This window comes from Coffea eugenioides, unplaced genomic scaffold (assembly GCF_003713205.1).
Source record: "Coffea eugenioides isolate CCC68of unplaced genomic scaffold, Ceug_1.0 ScVebR1_1214;HRSCAF=2032, whole genome shotgun sequence".
Classification (NCBI taxonomy): domain Eukaryota; kingdom Viridiplantae; phylum Streptophyta; class Magnoliopsida; order Gentianales; family Rubiaceae; genus Coffea; species Coffea eugenioides.
In genome coordinates, this window is record NW_020861601.1 from 1 (window position 1) to 20864 (window position 20864).

The 20864-nt window shown below is 38.4% G+C and overlaps 4 protein-coding genes across 5 annotated transcripts; 1 reads left to right on the plus strand and 3 right to left on the minus strand.

The window, feature by feature from the left end:
- The first annotated feature begins 3873 nt into the window (after positions 1-3873).
- On the plus strand, positions 3874-6550 carry LOC113755126 (pentatricopeptide repeat-containing protein At2g37230-like). Its single transcript, XM_027299197.1, has one exon. It carries the CDS (start codon positions 3982-3984, stop codon positions 6241-6243), a length of 2262 nt encoding a protein of 753 aa, XP_027154998.1. The 5' UTR covers positions 3874-3981; the 3' UTR covers positions 6244-6550.
- Positions 6551-8471: 1921 nt separating this feature from the next.
- Positions 8472-12594, minus strand: LOC113755124 (transketolase, chloroplastic). Its single transcript, XM_027299194.1, has 7 exons — positions 11988-12594; positions 11272-11362; positions 11080-11185; positions 10694-10976; positions 10347-10495; positions 10104-10257; positions 8472-9864 (listed from the first exon to the last, which is right to left on the minus strand). Exons 1-7 carry the CDS (start codon positions 12480-12482, stop codon positions 8905-8907), a joined length of 2238 nt encoding a protein of 745 aa, XP_027154995.1. The 5' UTR covers positions 12483-12594; the 3' UTR covers positions 8472-8904.
- Positions 12595-15759: 3165 nt separating this feature from the next.
- LOC113755125 (DNA repair protein RAD51 homolog 3-like) lies at positions 15760-18666 on the minus strand. Of its 2 annotated transcripts, none has more exons than XM_027299196.1 (9): positions 18496-18666; positions 18204-18305; positions 17465-17587; positions 17273-17306; positions 17117-17187; positions 16790-17016; positions 16549-16680; positions 16363-16429; positions 15760-16186 (listed from the first exon to the last, which is right to left on the minus strand). In XM_027299196.1, exons 1-9 carry the CDS (start codon positions 18605-18607, stop codon positions 16011-16013), a joined length of 1044 nt encoding a protein of 347 aa, XP_027154997.1. In that variant the 5' UTR covers positions 18608-18666; the 3' UTR covers positions 15760-16010. The 2 variants fall into 2 exon arrangements, with proteins under 2 accessions (XP_027154997.1, XP_027154996.1); XM_027299195.1 differs by having other exon boundaries at positions 18198-18305.
- An 894-nt stretch (positions 18667-19560) lies between these two features.
- On the minus strand, positions 19561-20861 carry LOC113755123 (pentatricopeptide repeat-containing protein At3g04130, mitochondrial-like; the record flags this gene model as incomplete). The annotated part of the gene is made up of 1 exon (XM_027299192.1): positions 19561-20861. A coding segment is annotated over one exon (1014 nt), but the record flags the coding sequence as incomplete, so codon positions are not given.
- Between the last annotated feature and the right edge of the window lie 3 nt (positions 20862-20864).

Consider the following 20864-nt stretch of genomic DNA (forward strand, 5'->3'; position numbering starts at 1 on the left):
AACACAAAGAGATAAAGGGGTTAATAGCGGCAGCCGAGCAAAGAACAAATGCTTACATAAAAAATAATCAGGCATGTAAATATAGCAGCAGAAACAATAGAATAACTCGTATATGCAAGAATAAGGATCACAAAAGGTACAGGAAGTCAAAAAGTCCCAAACTAAAAAAAGGTAAAGCTGGAGCAGGCCATAAGCGGTGATGCATCAGAAAATGTATCCCAAAGATGCACAAATTAAGGATAAAATATAGAGAAAAGAGCAAAACGAGAACAAAATCAGAAGAACTAACCTGTGAACACGAAGAAGCTCAACACCGCAGAAGTGAATAACAGCAGAAACTATCAAAGAAATGGCAATCATGTAAGAGGTAATAAGAAAAGGTGAAAAAAATGGGAGAAAAAAAATAGAAGCTAATTTGGTGATAATAATCTAGAAGGGGCAGACAAAAAAGGGAAAAAATAGTTGAACCAGTGCATTAGAAAGCCGAGAAGCAAGGAAGAAATAAAAAGGAAAGCAGCCTGATAGCAATTCTTGAAATATAAATTAAGCCGAACTATAAAATCAACACGCTCACCAGGAAGAAAAACGACAGCACCAGTGCAAATTAAAACCAGACTGATAAATTAGGGAAAATGAAGGTTCAAAATAGCCAAAGAAAACGAAGAACAATCGATATGAGGTAGTTCCCTCTGTCTAACAAAGAAACAAGAGTTTTAGAATAGAGAAAAGAATGCAGTGGGTGCACAATTACCATTGTTCATGATGATGCTCAGTAGAAAATCCGCCGCGGAAAACCAGAGAAACGTTGTAACCATTGTGCAAATGCAAAACACCAAACAATGTCAATCAACCGCAGCAAAAGGAAGCTGATGGTAGACAATGGCGAAAAATGACGGTTTTTTTATAGATTTACAAACATAACCTCAAGTAAAGGGCAAAAGGCGACAAGGTCCATGGAGTGGAATCGTAAATATAGCCACAAGGGATGGGTAATATAGAAAATTAAGGTAGCAATTAATTAGGTCAAGTACAGTCACTTGTCCGCAGAAACAGGCTGGTGACAAGTAGTGTCTGATGAGGAGCTCGAGAAAGCTTGCTCTGGAACTAAACAAACAAAATGCAGGCTTGTTTATAAAAATGAGTCAATCAGATTAGCAATAAGGAGTTTGGTTACGACAGGAAAAGTAACGAAAGAAAAGAATAAGACAAGCATATTTCTTGGCTAATAACTACATAGAAGCGGTAATTAAATGCGATTTTTTTGGGTAACAAAAAGTATTAATAATTAAAAAAGCCAGCAATTTAATGTGATTTTTGTAGCAATAAAACTGCCAAATTAGAACCGAATTAATAAAAGAGTAATTGAAAAAAGCTGATAATTAAATTTCATTTGTTGGGCAACCCAAAACAAAAGAGGACATTTTCTTAATGAAATTTGGAAAAAAGGAAATTAGATGTGATATTTCTGAGAAGAAAAGAAATGTTTCTAATAATTGCAAAAAAGTTATGAATTAAATGCGATTTGTTGGGCAACAAAAAATGGCGATAAAAAAAATGGTATTATTTATCAGTTATTAAAAATGTATTCTAAAAAGTTGGTAATTAAATATGATTTGTTTGCTAACAAAAAAAAGAACACAAATAAAAATAGGTAAGTAAATAATTATAACAATTAATAGCCGGGAATCAATAATTAAGCATGGTGTGTGGCGTGACCAGGTAAAATCAATTAAAGTGTAAAATTTTCACAATTGAAGGATAACAAAAGCAATTACAAAAAAAAGATAATATATAATAACTAATACATTTCAAGCGTAATATAAGCAATTATTGCAAAAAAGAGTAATTATTAATAATTGCAATTTATCTGGAAACAAAGGGAAAGTAGTAATAATTGTAAAGACCTGGGATGTCAAGTTTTTTGGCAACACAATCTATTGTTGAGAAAGGGGAAAAATGGCATAATTAATAAGTCATTAACAATTAAGAATAAATAATTGGTAATTTAAAAAAAGGGAATCCAAATAAAAAGAGATAAATAAATAGTTATAACAATTAACAACAGAGAATTGATAATCAAATGCGGTGCGCGGCGTGGACAAACGATAAATGACACCAACGGAAGCGCACCACATTGTTGATTGTTTACGTAAAATCGATACCAAATAAAATTGTAATAAAAATTTGATAATAATAGTCGAATGCCCTCCCCTCTGATTCTAAAAAAAAAAAAAAACATGTGCCAATAATTAACATAAGCCAATTACAAGAAATCGATAAGTAATTGCGATTTATTTGGAAAGTCCAAATATGTTAATAACTGTAACAGGGGGATAGCTAAATGCGATTTGTTGCGTAATAAATTAAAAGCGAGTTTATTAATCAGTTAACGAACAATTAATTGGAAAGAATTTGATAATTATATGCGTTTTTTTGAGGAACCACAAAAGCCATTCTTTAGCTAACAAGTGGGGAAAATGCTAATTAGATAGTTTAAAAAGAGGGATAGTTCCAATTCAATAGGGGAATTATTGGATAATTCTGCCGGGATAATTCTAAACCAACAAGGGAATGAGAGGGGCTGTAGCATCCAAAAAAAGGTTATTAACAAGCACTTCCATCCAATTTTAAAAAAAGAAAAGGGAAAAAAAAACCAAACGACGTGGGACCACAATTTAGCAGCAGGCTCCAATGCAGACATCCAAGCAAACAAAGAAAAGAAAGAAACAATCGGCTGGAGGGAGCAATTCACGCGAGCGAATCACACGGAGCAGACGACCACCAATCGGCCAATGGAAGTCCGGCACGTCAGCAATCAGAACTCGATTGAAAAGCTCCCCATTCCCGCATAGACTAGATATGTTAATAAGTAGGGATGGCAACGGGGCGGGGGTCCTCTCCCCCGCCCCCCGTCCCGTTGCCTATTCAGCTCTCCCCCCGTCCCCCGCTCGCTCCCCTCGTTTCCTGCTCCCGGCCGCCCCCGCCCGCCTTGCCCCGCGGGGTATAAATATTTTATTAATATAATTTTTATTTATAATTTAATTTTCAATTAAATAATTCAAATACTAAAATAATCCAATACATCCACCCAATTACTTATTTATTCGTAATTTTTACAATTGAAACCATAAAACAATCAAAGAAGTTTATTTGAATACAATCCAATATGATCGAAAATAAATATAACTAAAATAGTCAAGTTTTCACTCTTTAGTACAAATGCAATCACTAATTTTTTTATTGTGTTTTTGTGCTTTTTTTTGAGCAAAAATGTTATTCTTATTAAAGTGTAATTAGAAATTTAGTTCCTAATGTATTAGTAAAATTTAAGTATAACTAATTAATAAAGTTCTATTTAGTTAGAACATGCATGAAATTATTTCATGATTAATTGATAATATCATTTTATATTACATAACTAATATATCATTATATAATACATCTAAACTAATAATAATCATTATCAATAGAATTTCTATAACTAATTACTTTACATATTATATATATTTATATATTATATATATATTTTTTTGTTTTTGCTGGGTGGCGGGGCGCGGGGTATACTCCCCCCCCCGCCCCGTTGGTTTCTAAGCGGTTTGGGGAAATAATTCCCCCCCGCCCCCGCCCCACCCCCCGTCCCGAGAGCCCCCCGCGGGCACTCGCCCCCATTGCCATCCCTAATTATAAGTACCGAGTCATTTCGAATAATACAGTATTACTGTTTCGGCCAAAAAAAAAGTGTTTAACAACTGTGCGGTGCATAGGTGGGGCCCTGAACCAGGTTCACTCGACCTTTTACACAACCCTACTCCTCCACCCTTAAAGGCTTAAACCCTAACAGTCCTTGTGACTTGCTGCTTTCCTCTCCACAACTCCATCTCTCCCTCTCTCGTCTCTCCCATGGAAGTCTGAGCGTAAAACTTCAATCCCTCACTTTCCCAAATCCCTCCCGGATCAAAACCTTAAAAATCGATTCGAAGAATGGCGTATCTTTCAGCTTCGAAACCATCTCATTTCCATCCCAGAAACCTCTCAAATGTCTCCACCCCACTTTCGCTAAAATCCCTCTTCTTCTTCTGCTCATCCCCAGGTAGTAACCCAGATCAGGGAACAGCGCCCATTTCACCAACTGAATCCACTGGGCCAGAAACACGGAATGTTGATCCTGCGGCAACGCCATCCAGAAGCCCAAGAGGTAAGCATCGTCGTCTTCAGAAAAACCCAGAAAAATTAGAAGATATTATCTGTAGAATGATGGCTAATCGTGCTTGGACTACCCGTTTACAGAATTCTATTCGCAATTTGGTTCCTAGCTTTGATCATGAACTTGTTTATAATGTACTTCATGGTGCGAAAAACTCTGAGCACGCGCTCCAGTTCTTCAGATGGGTGGAAAGGGCTGGACTTTTTCAGCATACTAGAGAAACCCATTTGAAAATTATTGAGATTTTAGGCCGAGCTTCGAAGCTCAATCACGCCAGGTGTATTCTGTTGGATCTGCCACAAAAGGGGGTCGAGTGGGATGAGGATATGTGGGTTCTGTTGATTGAGAGCTATGGTAGCGCGGGCATTGTGCAGGAGAGTGTGCAGCTGTTTCAAAAAATGGAGGAGTTGGGGGTTCAGAGGACGATAAAAACGTATGATGCTTTGTTTAAGGTTATAATGCGCAGAGGGCGGTATGGGATGGCCAAGAGGTACTTTAATAAGATGTTGAAGGAGGGGATTGAGCCCACAAGGCATACCTATAACCTTATGATTTGGGGGTTTTTCCTTTCTTCGAAAGTGGAAAGTGCGGTAAGGTTCTTTGAGGAGATGAAAAGTAGGGAAATTTCACCTGATGTTGTCACTTATAATACCATGATCAATGGGTATTGTCGTGTTAAAAACATGGAGGAGGCTGAGAAGTATTTCGTGGAGATGAAGGGGAGGAATTTAGAGCCATCAGTGATAACTTACACGACTTTGATTAAGGGTTTTGTTTCTGCTGGGGGAGTTGACAATGCATTGAGATTTCTGGAAGAAATGAAGAAATTTGGGATTAAGCCAAATGCTATTACGTACTCAACCTTGTTGCCAGGGCTGTGTGATGCAGACAAGATGTCCGAAGCTGATAAGATTTTGAAGGAGATGGTCGAAAGACATATTGCTCCAAATGATGACTCAATCTTCACGAGACTGTTGTCTGGACAGTGCAAGGCAGGTCATTTGGATGCGGCTGCTGATGTGCTCAAAGCAATGATTCGCTTGAGTATTCCAACAGACGCTGGGCATTATGGTATCCTGATAGAGAATTTCTGTAAGGCTGGTGCGTATCAACGAGCTGTTCAATTGTTGGATAAGCTTATAGAGAAGGAAATCATCTTAAGACCACAGACTACTTTGCAAATGGAGCCTAGTGCTTACAATCCAGTCATTGAGCATCTATGCAACAATGGACAGACAAGAAAAGCTGAGTTGCTTTTGCGACAGTTGATGAAAATGGGTGTCCAGGATCCAGTTGCCTTCAACAATCTGATTCGTGGCCATTCAAAAGAAGGTACTCCTGAGTCAGCTTCTGAACTTTTGACAATCATGGTTAGGAGGAAGGTTGTTTCAGAAGCAAGTGCTCACGTATCACTTATCGAAAGTTACTTGACCAAGGATGAGCCTGCTGATGCTAAGTCAGCTTTGGATACTATGATTGAGAATGGTCATCTGCCAGACTCGTCTCTATATAGGTCAGTGATGGAGAGCTTGTTTGCAGATGGAAGGGTTCAAACAGCAAGCAGGGTGATGATGACTATGCTGGAGAAGGGTGTGAAAGAGCACATGGATTTGATTGCTAAAATCTTGGAGGCTCTCCTTCTGAGGGGCCATGTAGAGGAAGCCCTGGGAAGAATTGAATTGCTTATGCAAAATGGACTTGCACCTAACTTTGATAATCTTCTGTCCATTCTCTGTGAGAAAGGGAAGACAATTGCTGCTTTGAAGTTGTTAGATCATTGTTTACAGAGAGATTATAGTGTTGACTTCTCCAGCTATGATAAAGTTTTGGATGGCCTTTTAGCTGCTGGAAAAACTCTTAATGCATATTCAATTCTGTGCAAGATAACGGAGAAAGGAGGAGTTACAGACAAAAATAGCTATGAAGACTTAATCAAGACCCTTAATGCAGAGGGAAACACTAAGCAAGCAGATATTCTTTCAAGAATGATCATGGCCTCCGATAGCAAGAAAGGAAAGAAACAAGCGGCTATGGCATAGTTGGCCGCCTCTTTATTCTGGACTCTTCGAATTTGAGGGTTACAACTTTTGATTTTAGCATACTTTAACGTGATATTATGGGTTTAGCTAAGTGGCAGAATAGTTCAGGTCGAATTGCATGTCTTTTTTAATCTTAAATAGCAGAATCTAATTGTTTTCTGTAGAAATTATGAAAGTCTACCTCTTCAGAATAAATAAAAGAAGGAAATATGCTGCTGAGGTTTTCATAAAAGCATATAACCTTGTATTCATATTATTGACACTTTGACACTGTACTGTATACAAGAAAGCCAAATTTTTGCATTTATTATCGGGTTATTGCTGTTGAGAAATGAGAACTGCTAGAGCTTTGCAGGATCATCTCTCATTGAAGGATTTCTAATCCCGATTTACATGGAAAGCATCCGTCTTGATATCTAAGAAGCTCTCTGCGTAGGAACAGCCTCTGGGTACATTGTGCTTCAGCACATGACACTGTAATATTCCAGCTCGTGGAAATATATAATTACATTGTTGTCTTTGTGTTTTGGTTTTTGGTAAGGTCAACTGTTCCGCTATTTTCTTAACTGGACCTTGATGATGAGTGAAGTATGGCTTATCTTGCTTTGTTTTCTATCTTTGTTACTGTTGCCTTGATAAGGATTAAAATTGGATTGGGCAAAGTAATTTCTGCTTTTGTTGATTAAAGATAGGATCATCCATCATGTGGTATGTCACCGTCACGTTAGTGGTATCTCAAGAGTTTTTTTTTTTTTTTTTTGGGTCACACACTTATTTCTACAGTGTGATTTACCATAATGTGGTTATCACATCACACTGTAGAATTTTCCTTAAAAAAATGTCTACAAAGTAAATAAAGAGGAAAGGCTGGCAAAAGGTCAAAGGGCTCATTCTATTTAGCACTTCGTTGCCTTACTTTCAAGTACGCCAATAGGGCAGTTGAACACTAGCTAGCTTATGCCAACTCGAGTTTAGTTGGGATGGCAATATCAGTTAGCTCACAAGGTACTAGAGATTGTTCTTCTAAACCAATTCAATTTTGGGACTCTTGATTTCAACCGACGGTGTTACAGATGCAATGGGACTCTTGATTGAGGTCGATTCGATTGTAGTTTTTTTTCATTCAGATTTCAGCAATCTTTCGTCTCTGTGAAAAGGAAAAGGAAAGGAATGGACTAGAAATTTCTGAATTTGATAGCCCCCAAACCCCTTAAAAAACACAAGGGAGGGCTTTGATATGAATTTATCTTTCGTTTCTTTGGCAAATATTACACTTATGCTCGGTCGGAACAGCGGATGGACGATTGCCCGTGCGACACTCTCCTGTTAATTAATACTCTCAAAGATCTTCACCTAACACATGATCCTGCTTAATGAACAATTATACAGAACATCACTGATCTGAAGTTGTTGGATAGTACTAAAGTCTTGACTTCGAAGTTCCCGGTTAGGTAGGTGTTGAATTGTTCCATGCACTATCACATGATTCTGTACAAGAGTTTTTTTGACTCGGGGGAATTTTTTTAATAAACGACCATAATTGGATTATTCTTAAGAAACTGGTTATATTTAATAAAACTCGCTCGTGAGTGTCTCACCATTAAATCATCCTGTGGTTGGCCATTGGACGTTTGTAATTAAATAAAGAACTGCGTTGCATTTTGCATAGAAGGAGAATATGCTTTTTACCATTCTCAAGGCATATTATTCTATGGGAGGATACTTTTTTCACGGTCCATACCAAACTATACTTCCAACTTCCAAGGAAATAAAGTGCAATAATTTGAGCTCTTCAGCTAAGGCAAGGTAAACCTGTTGCCTCTGCACAAGAAAATGGTACTCTGGTATAATACTAGTAGACAAGTACGTACGTTGAGGATAGGCAGGCTGAGAGCCAGAAGTTCAACTACCACATATGAAATAGCCACACCCGCAACATTCAACAACCACATAACAACGGATGGATCATCATTCATCACCCCACTCCCGGTCCCATACATTGTTTGTTTGTTTCTGGCTTAGGAAATCCTCATTCTCAGCCTAAAGAGATTGGGTTGCCCCACACAGGTTTTGAAAGGTTTGAAGCTCCGCAGCAGTCCATCTCAATACAAATTCTGAAATTTACTCTGTGTTTATCCAAGATATCATATAACGAACATTGGAACTCTTATTGGTCCGTTTAATATCGTTAAGAAGCGCAGAACATCACATTTCCAATCACAGCAAAATGACTCAGAAAAGCTACTCACCATTCAAAGACTCTGCGAGCAGTTTTGATGATACATGGCAATGTGGAGGAGAGCTTATTAGTCTCATTTATCTATTAAAACATGAGAAAACATAATAAAGAGGAAAAAAAACAAACAAACAAACAAAAAGGACCTCCAATCAAATAACCACATCAAATTACAAAAACCATGTTCCAGTGTACAAGTTCAGAAGCATCCTAAACTGCCTCCTCTCTGCAGCCTCAAATTGCTCCACCGATGAAGGCAGCTGCTAAAGCAAGAAATATTTCTTCTCTTATTATGAAATGTCAAATGGCAGTCAATTGAGCCAAGTACCTCACCAAGGGTTTTTGCTGTAAACTGCATGCCCCATATAACGAATCCAAAATACCTCAGCACAGAACGAGCAACTGGAAATCCCATTTTCTGAAGCCTAAGAAACACTTTTCGCTGCAGCTACAACAGCCTCTGCTGTAATGCCAAGCTCCTTGTATATTTTTCCTGCAGGAGCACTAGCACCAAATCGGTCAATTCCGATTGCTTTTCCTTTAGGTCCAACAATCTTTTCCCATCCGAATGTTGATCCAGCCTCGATGCTAACCCTAGCTGTTACAGCCGCTGGAAAGACACTTTCCTTGTACTCAGCTGATTGCTCATCAAAAAGCTCCCATGAAACAAGAGAGACAACTCTGACGGCCTTCCCTTCCTTTCTTAGTTCATCAGCAGCTTTGGCTGCAATTTCCAACTCTGAACCAGTTCCAATCAAGATCACATCAGGCTTGTTGCCTGAAGAGTTGTCTGATATAATGTAGCCACCCTTTGCCACTCCTTCAATAGAAGTTCCAGCAAGTTGGGGCAACTTTTGCCTTGAGAGAGCAAGGATTGATGGTCTCTTCCTATTGAGGACAGCTACCTTGTAAGAACCAGCTGTCTCATTGCCATCAGCTGGACGCAACATCAAAATATTAGGCATTGCCCGAAAACTTGCCAAGTGCTCAATTGGCTGATGGGTGGGTCCATCTTCTCCCAGCCCAATTGAATCATGAGTCATCACGTAGATAACACCGGCCTCAGACAAGGCAGATATCCTAATGGCAGCTCTCATGTAGTCAGTGAACACAAAGAAAGTTGCACAGTAGGGAAGTAGGCCAGGGCTGTGGAGAGCAATCCCATTACAGATGGATCCCATACCATGCTCACGTACACCAAACCTAACATTACGTTCTTCTGGTGTCTTCGTTTGGAAGTCACCATACATTTTAAGAAGGGTCATGTTAGAGGAGGCAAGATCAGCACTCCCACCAAGCAGACCAGGGAGAACCTTAACAAGGGCATTAAGATTTTGCTGAGACAGGTTTCTGGTGGCATCAGCTGGGCTCTCAGGAGTGTATGCCTGAGGGCAAAAGTATAAAAATCACAACTGAATCAAACCACAGGACAAGGGAAGGGACTGCAATGCCAGGTCAATAGATCTGACTTGAAAGCAGACACTAAATATAATTGAGTCCAATTTGTTTAGTCCAAAAGAAAAGTTTCCAAAGACAAAGGATAATATATATATGCAAATTAACAGAATGAATCTCGATGTCACAAGGTGAAATAAAAGAGCAAATCTGTTTCTTAGCTACTTACAGGAAGCGCTTTCTCCCATCCAGCTGGCAATTCACCAGTTATGAGGGACTTCAACTCAGCAGCTTCTTCTGGATATTTTTTTTCATATTCAGCAAATTTGGCATTCCATTCAGCTTCATAAGCAGCACCCACAGGAACATGGCGGCTCCAGTGTCTGAAGAAAAAATGATCACAATTGTAAGTTTTCAAGAAAAAGTTAACCAAGCTTTATCCAATTCAAGAAGCAGGCGAGATCATTCATACTTCTTGACATCCTCAGGAACATGGAAAGGCTCATAAGGCCATCCAAGGTTCTGCCTAGTGGCCTCTACTTCCTTGGCACCCAACGCACTGCCATGTACACTGTATGAGTTTGCCTTGTTGGGGGATCCATAACCAATTGTTGTGGTAACCTGTATGGAAGAAATATATTTAACAAAAATATCCCAATTTGAAGAATGCAGGAAGAAACACCAAGCAATCAAGCCGGAAATATTTCAAATCTACCAGCCCATTCACTTTAGCGGAGGAACTGTTTTAGAGATAAATGCAGCAACAACTATAGGAAAACATGAAGTAAGGCTCAAGATGAAGCATAATCAGTATCTGACCTTGATCAAGGTAGGCTTGTCTTTTACAGCCTTTGCTTCCTTGATGGCAGCACGAATTTCATCATAACCTGTATTACCATTCTTGACCCAGATAACATGCCATCCAAGAGCCTCAAACCGGAGTTCGACACTCTCGGTAAAAGCAATTTCAGTATCACCATCAATTGAAATATGGTTATCATCATAGAAGGCAATCAGCTTTCCAAGTCCCCAGTGGCCAGCAAGGGAGCTAACTTCATTTGAGACCCCCTCCATTTGACATCCATCACCAAGGATAACATATCTATATAAGATGTAAAAGTCCCGTCATTAAAGAACATAGAGAACTGGCATTTGAGACCCCAGAAAATTGAAACAACTATTAACAATTCAGGAAGTCATATTACGTGTAGTGGTCAACAATCTCGGCATCCGGTTTGTTGTAACGAGCAGCCAAGTGTTTCTCAGCAAGGGCTAAACCAACAGCATTTGCAATACCTTGGCCAAGCGGACCTAATCAAAAGCAATGAGAGACAACGATTAGTCCCACCACTCCGTTCAACGTCCAAATATACTAGCTGAACTAAATTCTATCTAACCAGTGGTGACTTCAACACCAGGTGTCTCAAAGTTCTCAGGATGACCCGGAGTTTTGCTTCCCCATTGGCGGAACTGCTTCAAATCTTCCTCCTAAATATCCCATGGAAACACATTCAGTCCAATGGGAGAAAAAAAAAACCCACTCCATAACTCAATCCAGCACAAGCAATGTCATGAAAACAACTTAAAACCTTCCTGCACAGGACAATATCACCTCCATCTTGCTACTTTAAAAACCCAGGCTCCATTTACTAGCTCAAGTAATACAATCATCTTATACCAGGTGAATTAAACAAACTAAAAGCAGACCAGTGAAAAAAAAATCAGCAACCAACTCTAAACAGTACCAAATAATTGAAAAGGCTACAGAAAATAATAAATGTAAGCTAATTATAAAACAAGATCAGATATAATCCAGTAAAATTCCATTCAAAATCCAATTTTTACCAGATTCTCCACCAAAACCACCTCCAAAATGAGGTGCAAAAGTCAAACATCACAGCAAAATGCATTGAAAATCCGATCTTCAGCAATGTTCTAACAAGCCGACCTCGAAAATGACATGCAGAGTTGGAAAACCACTAATCCAAGAAAAAACCAGATCCAAAATCCAATCTTCTAACCCAAAACAAAAAAAAAAAACATCTGGGACTGCACCAGTTAGATCGGATAAACGGATGAATTCACACAGAAACTACGATTAAGAAGTGTTGACCTTGACAGAGTCATATCCAGCAAGGTGAAGCAAAGCATACTGAAGCATACATCCATGGCCGGCTGAGAGAACAAACCGGTCCCTGTTGAACCAATAAGGATTCTTGGGATTATACTTCATGACCTCATCATAAAGAATATGACCCATTGGAGCACAACCCATGGGTAGACCCGGGTGACCGGAATTAGCCTTCTCGACAGCATCGACGGCCAAGAAACGGATGGTATTGATGGACTTTTCTAAAAGGGCCGTGTCGGTTTTCTCCAGAGTTTCTACTGCAGCTGAGGCCAAGACCTGGGCTTGGCGTCGACCCGCTGTTGGGACGGAGGGACTGCGGCGGCGGGAGGTAGCAGTGGTGGTTGTGGAGGGGGCGGATTTAAGGCCAGAAAATGTGGGGAAGGAAACAGAAGGGAGGTGGGGGTTGGAAGAGCCATGGCGAGGGATGGAGCCGGCGAGAACGGCCTGGGAGAGAGTGAGGGAAGAAGAAGAAGCCATGACTCTCTTCTGGTAGTGGTGTTGGTGGGGACTTGGGAGGGAGAAGAATTAGGGGGTGTGTTTCTTCGGGGTGGATAGATTATATCGAGAAGGGAGGGAGGAGAGTTGGTGGACTTATTAATTTGATTTTGTTGCTGTGTTTTATTGAATGATGATGATATATGACGTTGTACTACAAAAATTGGTGTGTGAGAGAGGGATAAAAAAAGAGGCACAAGAAGACACTACTCTATTGGAGACCGAAAGAGGTACAAAAGCTTTGCTTTATTTTGGTATTGATTTGTTTGTTCAACTGCAAGAATATACCCACTACCATTAATGTGTTTGTAGTTTGCTTGCTCCTCCCCATAAAACCAAAAATCAAGAACTTATCCCAGATGATTTGAAAAATGAGAAGTACATCTAAGAAGTGGAAAAGGGAATCACCGAATTATAGTAAGTATTTAATTTTGGGTGCATATAATTTGAGTATATGTACACCAATTGAGTCAATAAAAAGGATTTGGACGGGTATACTTGTGGTTTTGCATGTTTACTTGTTATGGTGTAAGATTGTTGCACACTTTATATGATTTGATATATACTAATACGTATTACTTTATTACGGCACCATTTGTATCTAAAACCAATCTATTCCGTCTCAATTTTCAATTAAGATTTGTAATGATAAAGCTTGATTTGAAATCTTGATACACTAGACCGTTTTGCTCTTAACTCGATTGTTTGGAATGCCGTTTTTCGTCGGAAAATTATGTCATTTTTCGTAATCACATTTCCCTATTACCTTTTTTTCTCACATACATCAAATCGCTACAGTAATTTTTCCATGAAAAATGCAATCCAAACACAATCTTAGTTCCTGTCTATATGCCTCATTGAGCGTTGAGTTCAGCTCAAATGTAGTATGGAATGATTCGGTTGATTTTCAGTTTCTAACCGAAGAAAAAAAAAGCTGTAACAGATTGTCAACTGTAAACACTACTACTATTACTGATATCCAATTCTTGTGTATGGCAAGGGATGAATGGTTGAAAGGACAAAAGATATTGAGAACTTGGGTAAGGAAGAAAAGGGACAGAGATTTGAATGGGTGGAAGATCATTGACAGATAGAGACTGGGGAAGAAGAGGAAGAGCTTGTGATGTGGTGGCATGAGATAGGATGGTTGGATGGGGGAGGAGAAACCGAGGAAGAGATCGGGGCCGTTGAGTAAGGGTAGGATATGAATGCTTTCCAATTTTTTAATGAATTAACGTGGTCCGCATGCAGAATTTTCTGACTGAAGTTGTGCATTCGTTTGCTTTGTGAGGTGAATTAAACTAAAACTAAGAGAGCAACGACTAAAGTCTTGATCAAACCTCCTTACATTTATAGGTGAGGTGAGAGTTCAAACCTCAAACCTCACCTTCAAGGTTTCAACAAAAAAAATTTAAGGGTAGAATCATAGCATTTTCTTGATTTAGTTAAGCATGTATACTCACTAGTCTCTAACACAAGCCTCTTTAGACTTCCCCTCTCCTTAAATAAGGATAGAATATGTTATACAATGTATCGTTGTTGGCAAAAAAAAAAAAAAAAAGACTAGAGTCTTGTTCAATTGGTCATTTTTTATGAACAAATTTTTCATATTACAATGTTATAATAAGATACAAATAAAAATAATTCAAAAATATCACAATTATCTTAAAACACAAAAAAATAATCCAAAAAAAAAAAAAAAAAAAAAAAACAGCCTCATTCATAGTAAAAATTGTTTACCTACGTTGTTACAGTAAAATATTTTAAAAATACCCCAAAAACAGTTAATACAAACAGTCTCGTGCTGTAGCTTTACTAATGCATACAAAACCAAACAGGAAAAGAGAAACCAAAACGTTTTTTTTTTCTTTTTAACATTATACGTAGTAGCTGTTTTCACTCTAATTATTTTTGTCTCCTGCCAAATAATTCAATCCGACATGAAAGAATTTGTATCTCACGATGTTTTAGTATCCACTTACTTGATGATGCCTCAGGATTGAACTGCATGTCGGCTGGGAAATAAAATTCAATTTGGTTCTACCACAAATTAGGCATTTCAAGACGTGGAAGTTGAAGATTGAAAACCTTTTGCATTTTTACTCCTACCAACTTTGAAGTTTGAACAACTTGTTCTCCAATGGGGAAATGAAAAATGAAAAAAACGAAACGCAGCCCCCAATTTGGTGAGATTTGCGTCTGCATGACATAAATTTTTGTTTGCAGCTCTTGGAATATTTGCTATGCATTTCATCAATAAACTAACTAACGGGTCTTGAAAGAATGGCTCTAAAATTTTAATAAACCTCAAAATAAGTGGTCGTTGTAGGGGGGAAAGAGAGAACATAGGTGGAATCGACGAAATGTTTAAGAACAAATCTAGGGATAGTTTTCACATCCTGTACAAATTCAACCCATTGACTAGAAAAAGTTGAGCCGCCAGACTCCACCTACCTCCGTATCCAATCCACCATTTCTGCTAGTAATATTTTGGCAACCCTTCAATGACTTAGAGGCCATTCAGGGATTGCTGAGCTACTTTTTAGAATTTTTATATAAAAAATATATATATATATATATATTGTAACAATTAGATGCGTAGAGCCAAAAAAAAGGGGGTGGGGGGTTAGAGTATACATTTGGTTCTGTGACCTCAGAGTCCTCTATAGCCCAAAGTCAAGCATCTTCTATCTATTAGAAAATAAAACACCTTGAAGGCTAGAACCAATACGCAATAAGTGACGCAAAGTGACGCAATAATAAGACAACAAAAGTAGAAGATCATCATCTTCTTCAACAAATTTGCAACCAAATAAGAAAACCTCAAAGCACCCGACCCGAGGACAAAATTTTCATAAATGATGAATAGGATCGATGTTCAACAACAATGAGGCTAATCCCTTTAGTGGGCGTGTAGATAAGCAAAACAAGCCCTAATATCAAAAGAAAGTACGAAAAGTTAGAAAACATATTGCATGAAAACAAATAATAATAATAATAAAAAGAGTACCCCAAAAAAGGCTGGATTTTGACATGAAAAATTCTTGGCACCCTGGAGACTCGAAGTTTGCTACTCAAAAGTCAGCTTCAGATTAAACTTCTGCATATATGCTCATCGTGCACAAGTCTAGCACGGAGTCTGAAGGGCAAAAGCTTGTTCAAACAAGGAATGACAGCTAGTAATTTATTTTTAAACGACAAAGCATGAATATAATAACATCAAGAAAAATACACCAAATCTATACTCGTCAAATGCTGAAAAGTTGACTTCTAAATTTTCAGATGTATCCATGGTATATTACAAATTATGTTGTAAGAACAGGTGTTCTCGAAAGTTCTGAAGTCCTTGTGATGGGGATAATGGAAGGAGAGATGACTAAAACGTTGATTTTACCACCAGGCGATTTGATTCATTGTCATTCAGCCTCAGACAACAAATTGGTTCTATAATTACAAAGCTACAAGGAAACAAAGCACCCCTGCATTGATTTCTAGCGAGTCAGTATAAACTTACATCAGTTTGACTCGTTTACAGTTTGAAGCCAAATTTCGGATCCCTCTGCCAGTTACAGCATATGGAGCAGATGCTGATCGAATAGAAGGTGACTTGTCAATATGGGCATAGCGTCCATTGCCATTCCAGTACAAAATGATACGATTTGTACAAGCATGTGACCAACTATCACCTGCCCAGCAAGATTTAGGAACTTAGAAAAGGATATGTCCCTGATGACCAGAATCTGGAATCAGGTTGGATGAAAGACAAAGAGGGAGGAAAAATTAACTATAAAAACAACAGTAGCAGAGCACCCAAGGAAAGACAAGTATAAGAAAATTATTCTTAAAGAAGACAGATTCTTACCTAGAGCAAGAGTCAGTTGAAATGAACCTCCCGAATACTTGGTGGTTACTTGATTCAACAAAATAACCTGTATTATGATGTCCTCTGGTCAATAGAGTGCACAAACATGAAGTAATGCCATTCAGTTGGATAAGAATGAGACAGCTTAAAGAATATGAGAAGGAAAAGAGATAGTCTAACTCTTACTGCTAGAGTAAATTTCTTTGCAAGTTTCATCAACTTCAAGGCCATTCCACCAAGTAATCGAGTTCTAAGTGCCATGTCATCAAAATCTTGACGGAAGTGAAAAGTAATGCTGTCAACAATAACAACCTTGATCTGTGACAGTAGAGGAATGTCAATAATTTACAACGAAAATTTGCATAATGCAAGCTCTCAATGACATCACCAACATCATTAAAAAAAAGAACTTAAATACTACACCTACATCTTTATGCTCTGAAATGAACTTCTCCAAGTAATTTATCACGGCGATTTGCTCTGTGTAACTGCAAATGCGAAAGTAGTATATATTGGCAAGAAAATCATTTGCCTGCAGATTTACTTGACGGGCTGGCAAATCTTTACGTAGAAAGCTATCATATTCTTGCATGTCTTTGATGCATGCTTCAGCAACTTGCTGAACACGTTCAACCATAAAGCTGCCTTCCGTATCTAAAAAAAGAACTCATAGAATCTTCAGTTGAAATGCCTTTGGAGAAAGCAGTAGCAGATTTAGTCGAACCACCATGAGTATTTTGTGTACCGTACTTACCAATATAAACTGCTTTCCCTGCAAGGCCACCGTATTCAAGTGGAATTTGAACATTGATGGCAAGTTGAATACTGCATGCTATTATATGTCTTAATAAGAACCAAAAGGAACAGAACAAAATTTGTCAATCAACTGTAAACAGGAACAAATTCTTACCCAAGTTGTGTTTTACCAATTCCTGGCACTCCACCTGACAAAATAGAAAGTGATAAAGCTTGAGATTGTCAGCAATTTGTAGATGTCCTCTGTCTCGTTCTCTCTCTCTCTCTCTCAATGAAAGTGTTTAAGGTACCAAAACATGGTAGGAACCAGTTAATGATGAAACCATAGAGATGATAAAAGACTAACCAATTTCAGTAACTTCTTTGCAACTTATTCCTCCACCTAGGATGTCATCAAGATCTGCACATGATGTGGTAATTCTTCTGCATGATTCCTCCTCATGCAACATGTCCCAGGCGGTCTGTGCCCCTAAACAAGAAGAAAAAAATTAAGATTCAGTTAGCCGAATTTTGTGCATCCCTTGTAAGAGGCCGCATCTAGCAGCCAAAAGAAATATCTTACACAACAAGATCAACGGGTTAACAAATTCCTTCATTCACAATCCTCAGTAAACAAAATTTACAGACACACAATCGGTGATACACTTTTACAACTTACTGTGTTGGCATGCCAGTAAAATGGTAGAAAAACAAGAAGATATTCACATATTCACCTAAAAAAAATCTCAAGTACAACAAAAAGTGCTAATTCGGCATAGTAGGTGAATCTTCAGACTATATATTCCATAACGCGAAATGTAACAAAGCAAGAAAAAACTAAACAAGCCCAGCATATCACTGTAGATTTGCCCTCCTTAAAAATAATAAAAATAAAAATTTTGTAGCTCCACGAAACGGATACATCACACCTATTTGGTATAAGCAAAAGGAAAAGATTACCAAGTACAATCCCTTTATGATGATAGTCATGACTCATGCATTAGTGAAGTAAAACAAATAGAACAACTCCACAGCAACATCAAAGGCCCCCCTAAAAAAAAAATCACAATAATAATATATAATCAGCATTGATAAATTACTCAAACCATCAACAATAGAGTGGTGACTTGGAATGGTTCTCTCCGGTCCACCCCTTTGGGATGCCACCTTCAAAATCCCAGTAGCCTCGTTCTCTGAAATCCCCAAATCTAGCCATTAAACAAGAGAAACCCGTCAGGGGAAATGTTATAAAATATTCAAAAATTTAACTCACACTCATTTAGCGCAAAGATTAGCTATTATCCAACAATGAGATGTATTTGTAATCAAATACGAGTACACAAGAAAAAAGAGAATAGATGACATAACAGCTCTAGTAATACCAACAAGAAGGCATACCACGGGCGAGGTGGGCCGGCGAGATAGAGCTGAGGGAGGAGATAGAAATGTAGCCGGCGGATATCAACTTTGCTCTATGCGAAGCTGAAATTGGGAGACTCGATACTTCCATTCTCTCTCAAATTTGTCTCAGTGTGTGACTCTGTATTTTTGTTTAGAAGCTTTTCGCGGTTTTTGTTCAATTGAGTATCTGTTCAAAGGGTTTCAATTTCAATTCTAGTGCTGCTGCAAAGGAAGCATTCACAATACTTAAACGCTGCGTTTCAGAAACATTAAAAGTTTCTTCGGCCCAGAGACTCTACCAAGCTGGCCCAAATCCGTTGAACTCGTCTTAATAAGAGGAAGTTCTGGTTTGGTGTAAAAGGTTGATATTGATTTGTTGTCTATCGTTGGGCCGCTGCTATATACGTGCATCGCAGCAGAAGGCTTATTTCATTAGGCCCGAGTTTTATTCACTCTTGAATCTTGACCAATTTGAATTCATTCATCATTTAAAGTTGTTGTTCATATGTGCTTTTTTTATTTAGTTAACAAGAATCATAATCATATTAGTAATAGGATTAGTTCATATGCTTTAAGCATCATTCAAGATGAGGAATTTAAATTTCTTAGTGTCGAAATACACTGATTGTATAGTTCCATCGAACCTTTACTCAAAACTGTAAAGCTTTTGTTAATCTATAAAATCACTTATCATTCCGAAAAAAAAAATTCATTTCCAGCGAACATGTCTTTTTCTTCTTTGAACACAATTATTCGTTCGTATACGTCCCACAGAATCCCTGAACAGTTTAAAATACTCAAAGGTTGTCTCGACAAATTTGCTGATGCTAGATGACTCTGTTTCTTCTGCTTAAGCTGGGAAGCTTTCTACTCCTTTGCTGTTAGAGTACAATACTTGATGGTATATTGGTATTGATAACATAACGCACTCTAGCGATATCAATTCCCAATGGATATGTCAACCCGGCAAGGTATTCTGTAGCGTACAAGAACTAAACAAACTGATATTGAACTTGGCAGAATTATCTCTAATGCATGTGTTGCAGTTTTAGATTTCCAGCGTAGCTAAAATGCAATTTTCATCTCTAAGTAAGTGAACGTTTGATCAATTGATACAACTGCACATGGGGGAAAATTGCACTCTACAAACCAAAATTTATGAAGCATTATGCTTGTGCATGTACAGAAACACAGTGCAGATAACTGAATAAACTCTTTTACGTCCTGAGATGAAATAAGACCAAGTTGTTTAAATTGCAGAGATCCGGGGCCTTGTGTGGATTTATATGGTACGAGTGTTAACTAGTTAATTGAGGGCATAAAAGCACAATACCAAGAAATGTTGATGGTCAAGAGGATTTCATTTTCTTCATGAAGTCTTCAACCCTTGTAGCAGCATCATGCTTCTTGTTTTGTCTAAGTTCATCCAGGAGTAAGCGACAGGTAACATATCGAGGGGTTATGTCTTGAGCTATCATTTTCGTGAAGTAATTATATGCCTCTTCAGGTTTATTTACTTTGCACAGCCCATGGACCAGAAGTGCATAAGTTGACAAATCAAAACTCAGATGATGCTTGCTAGACATCTCATCCAGCAGCATACTCAAGCGATCATCTTTGTTTCCACCTTTAAAGCATGCCTTGAGCAGAGGAAAATATGTCTGCACTTCAGGCTTACAATAAGTCGACTTTTCCATATCCCTGAGAAACTCCAATGCCAATTCTTCTCGTTCCTGCTGACAAAGCATTGAAATCATTGTATTGTACGTTGATGTACTTGGGGCAACCCCCATCTGGGGCATTTCTACCTTGAAAACATGAATAGCATCACTAATTCGTCCAGCCCTGCCTAAAGTATAAAGAAAAGCATTGTAGAACAGTGTATCAGCTTTACATCCAACAGATTTCATTCTATCAATTATCCGCAAGGATTCCTCAAGTGCCCCAGACTTCGTTAATGAATGCATGATTGTGGTGAAAGTCACAACATTTGGGGTGCACTTTTGATCTTTCATTTCATCAAGCAGCTCATACACCCTACTGAAGTTAAATTGATGGCAGTAGAACTGAATAATGGTTGAGTAGCTGATAACAGTGGGCCGAAAACCATGACCTTTCATCTCTTCAATTGTCCAGTGTGCCTCTTCGACCCTATTAATTTTGCACCAACCATGAATAAATATGTTAAAAGTATGAGCATCTGGGGGGATGTGCGATTTAAGCTTCAAGAAAATTTCCCGAGCCTGCCCAACTTTTTTCTCTTTGCAAAGTGTGTCAAATAACAAATTCATGGATTCTGTATTCTTCTGCAACCCGAACTTTTCCAACTCATCAAATATCCTTACAGCATCTTCCCACTCTCCTGC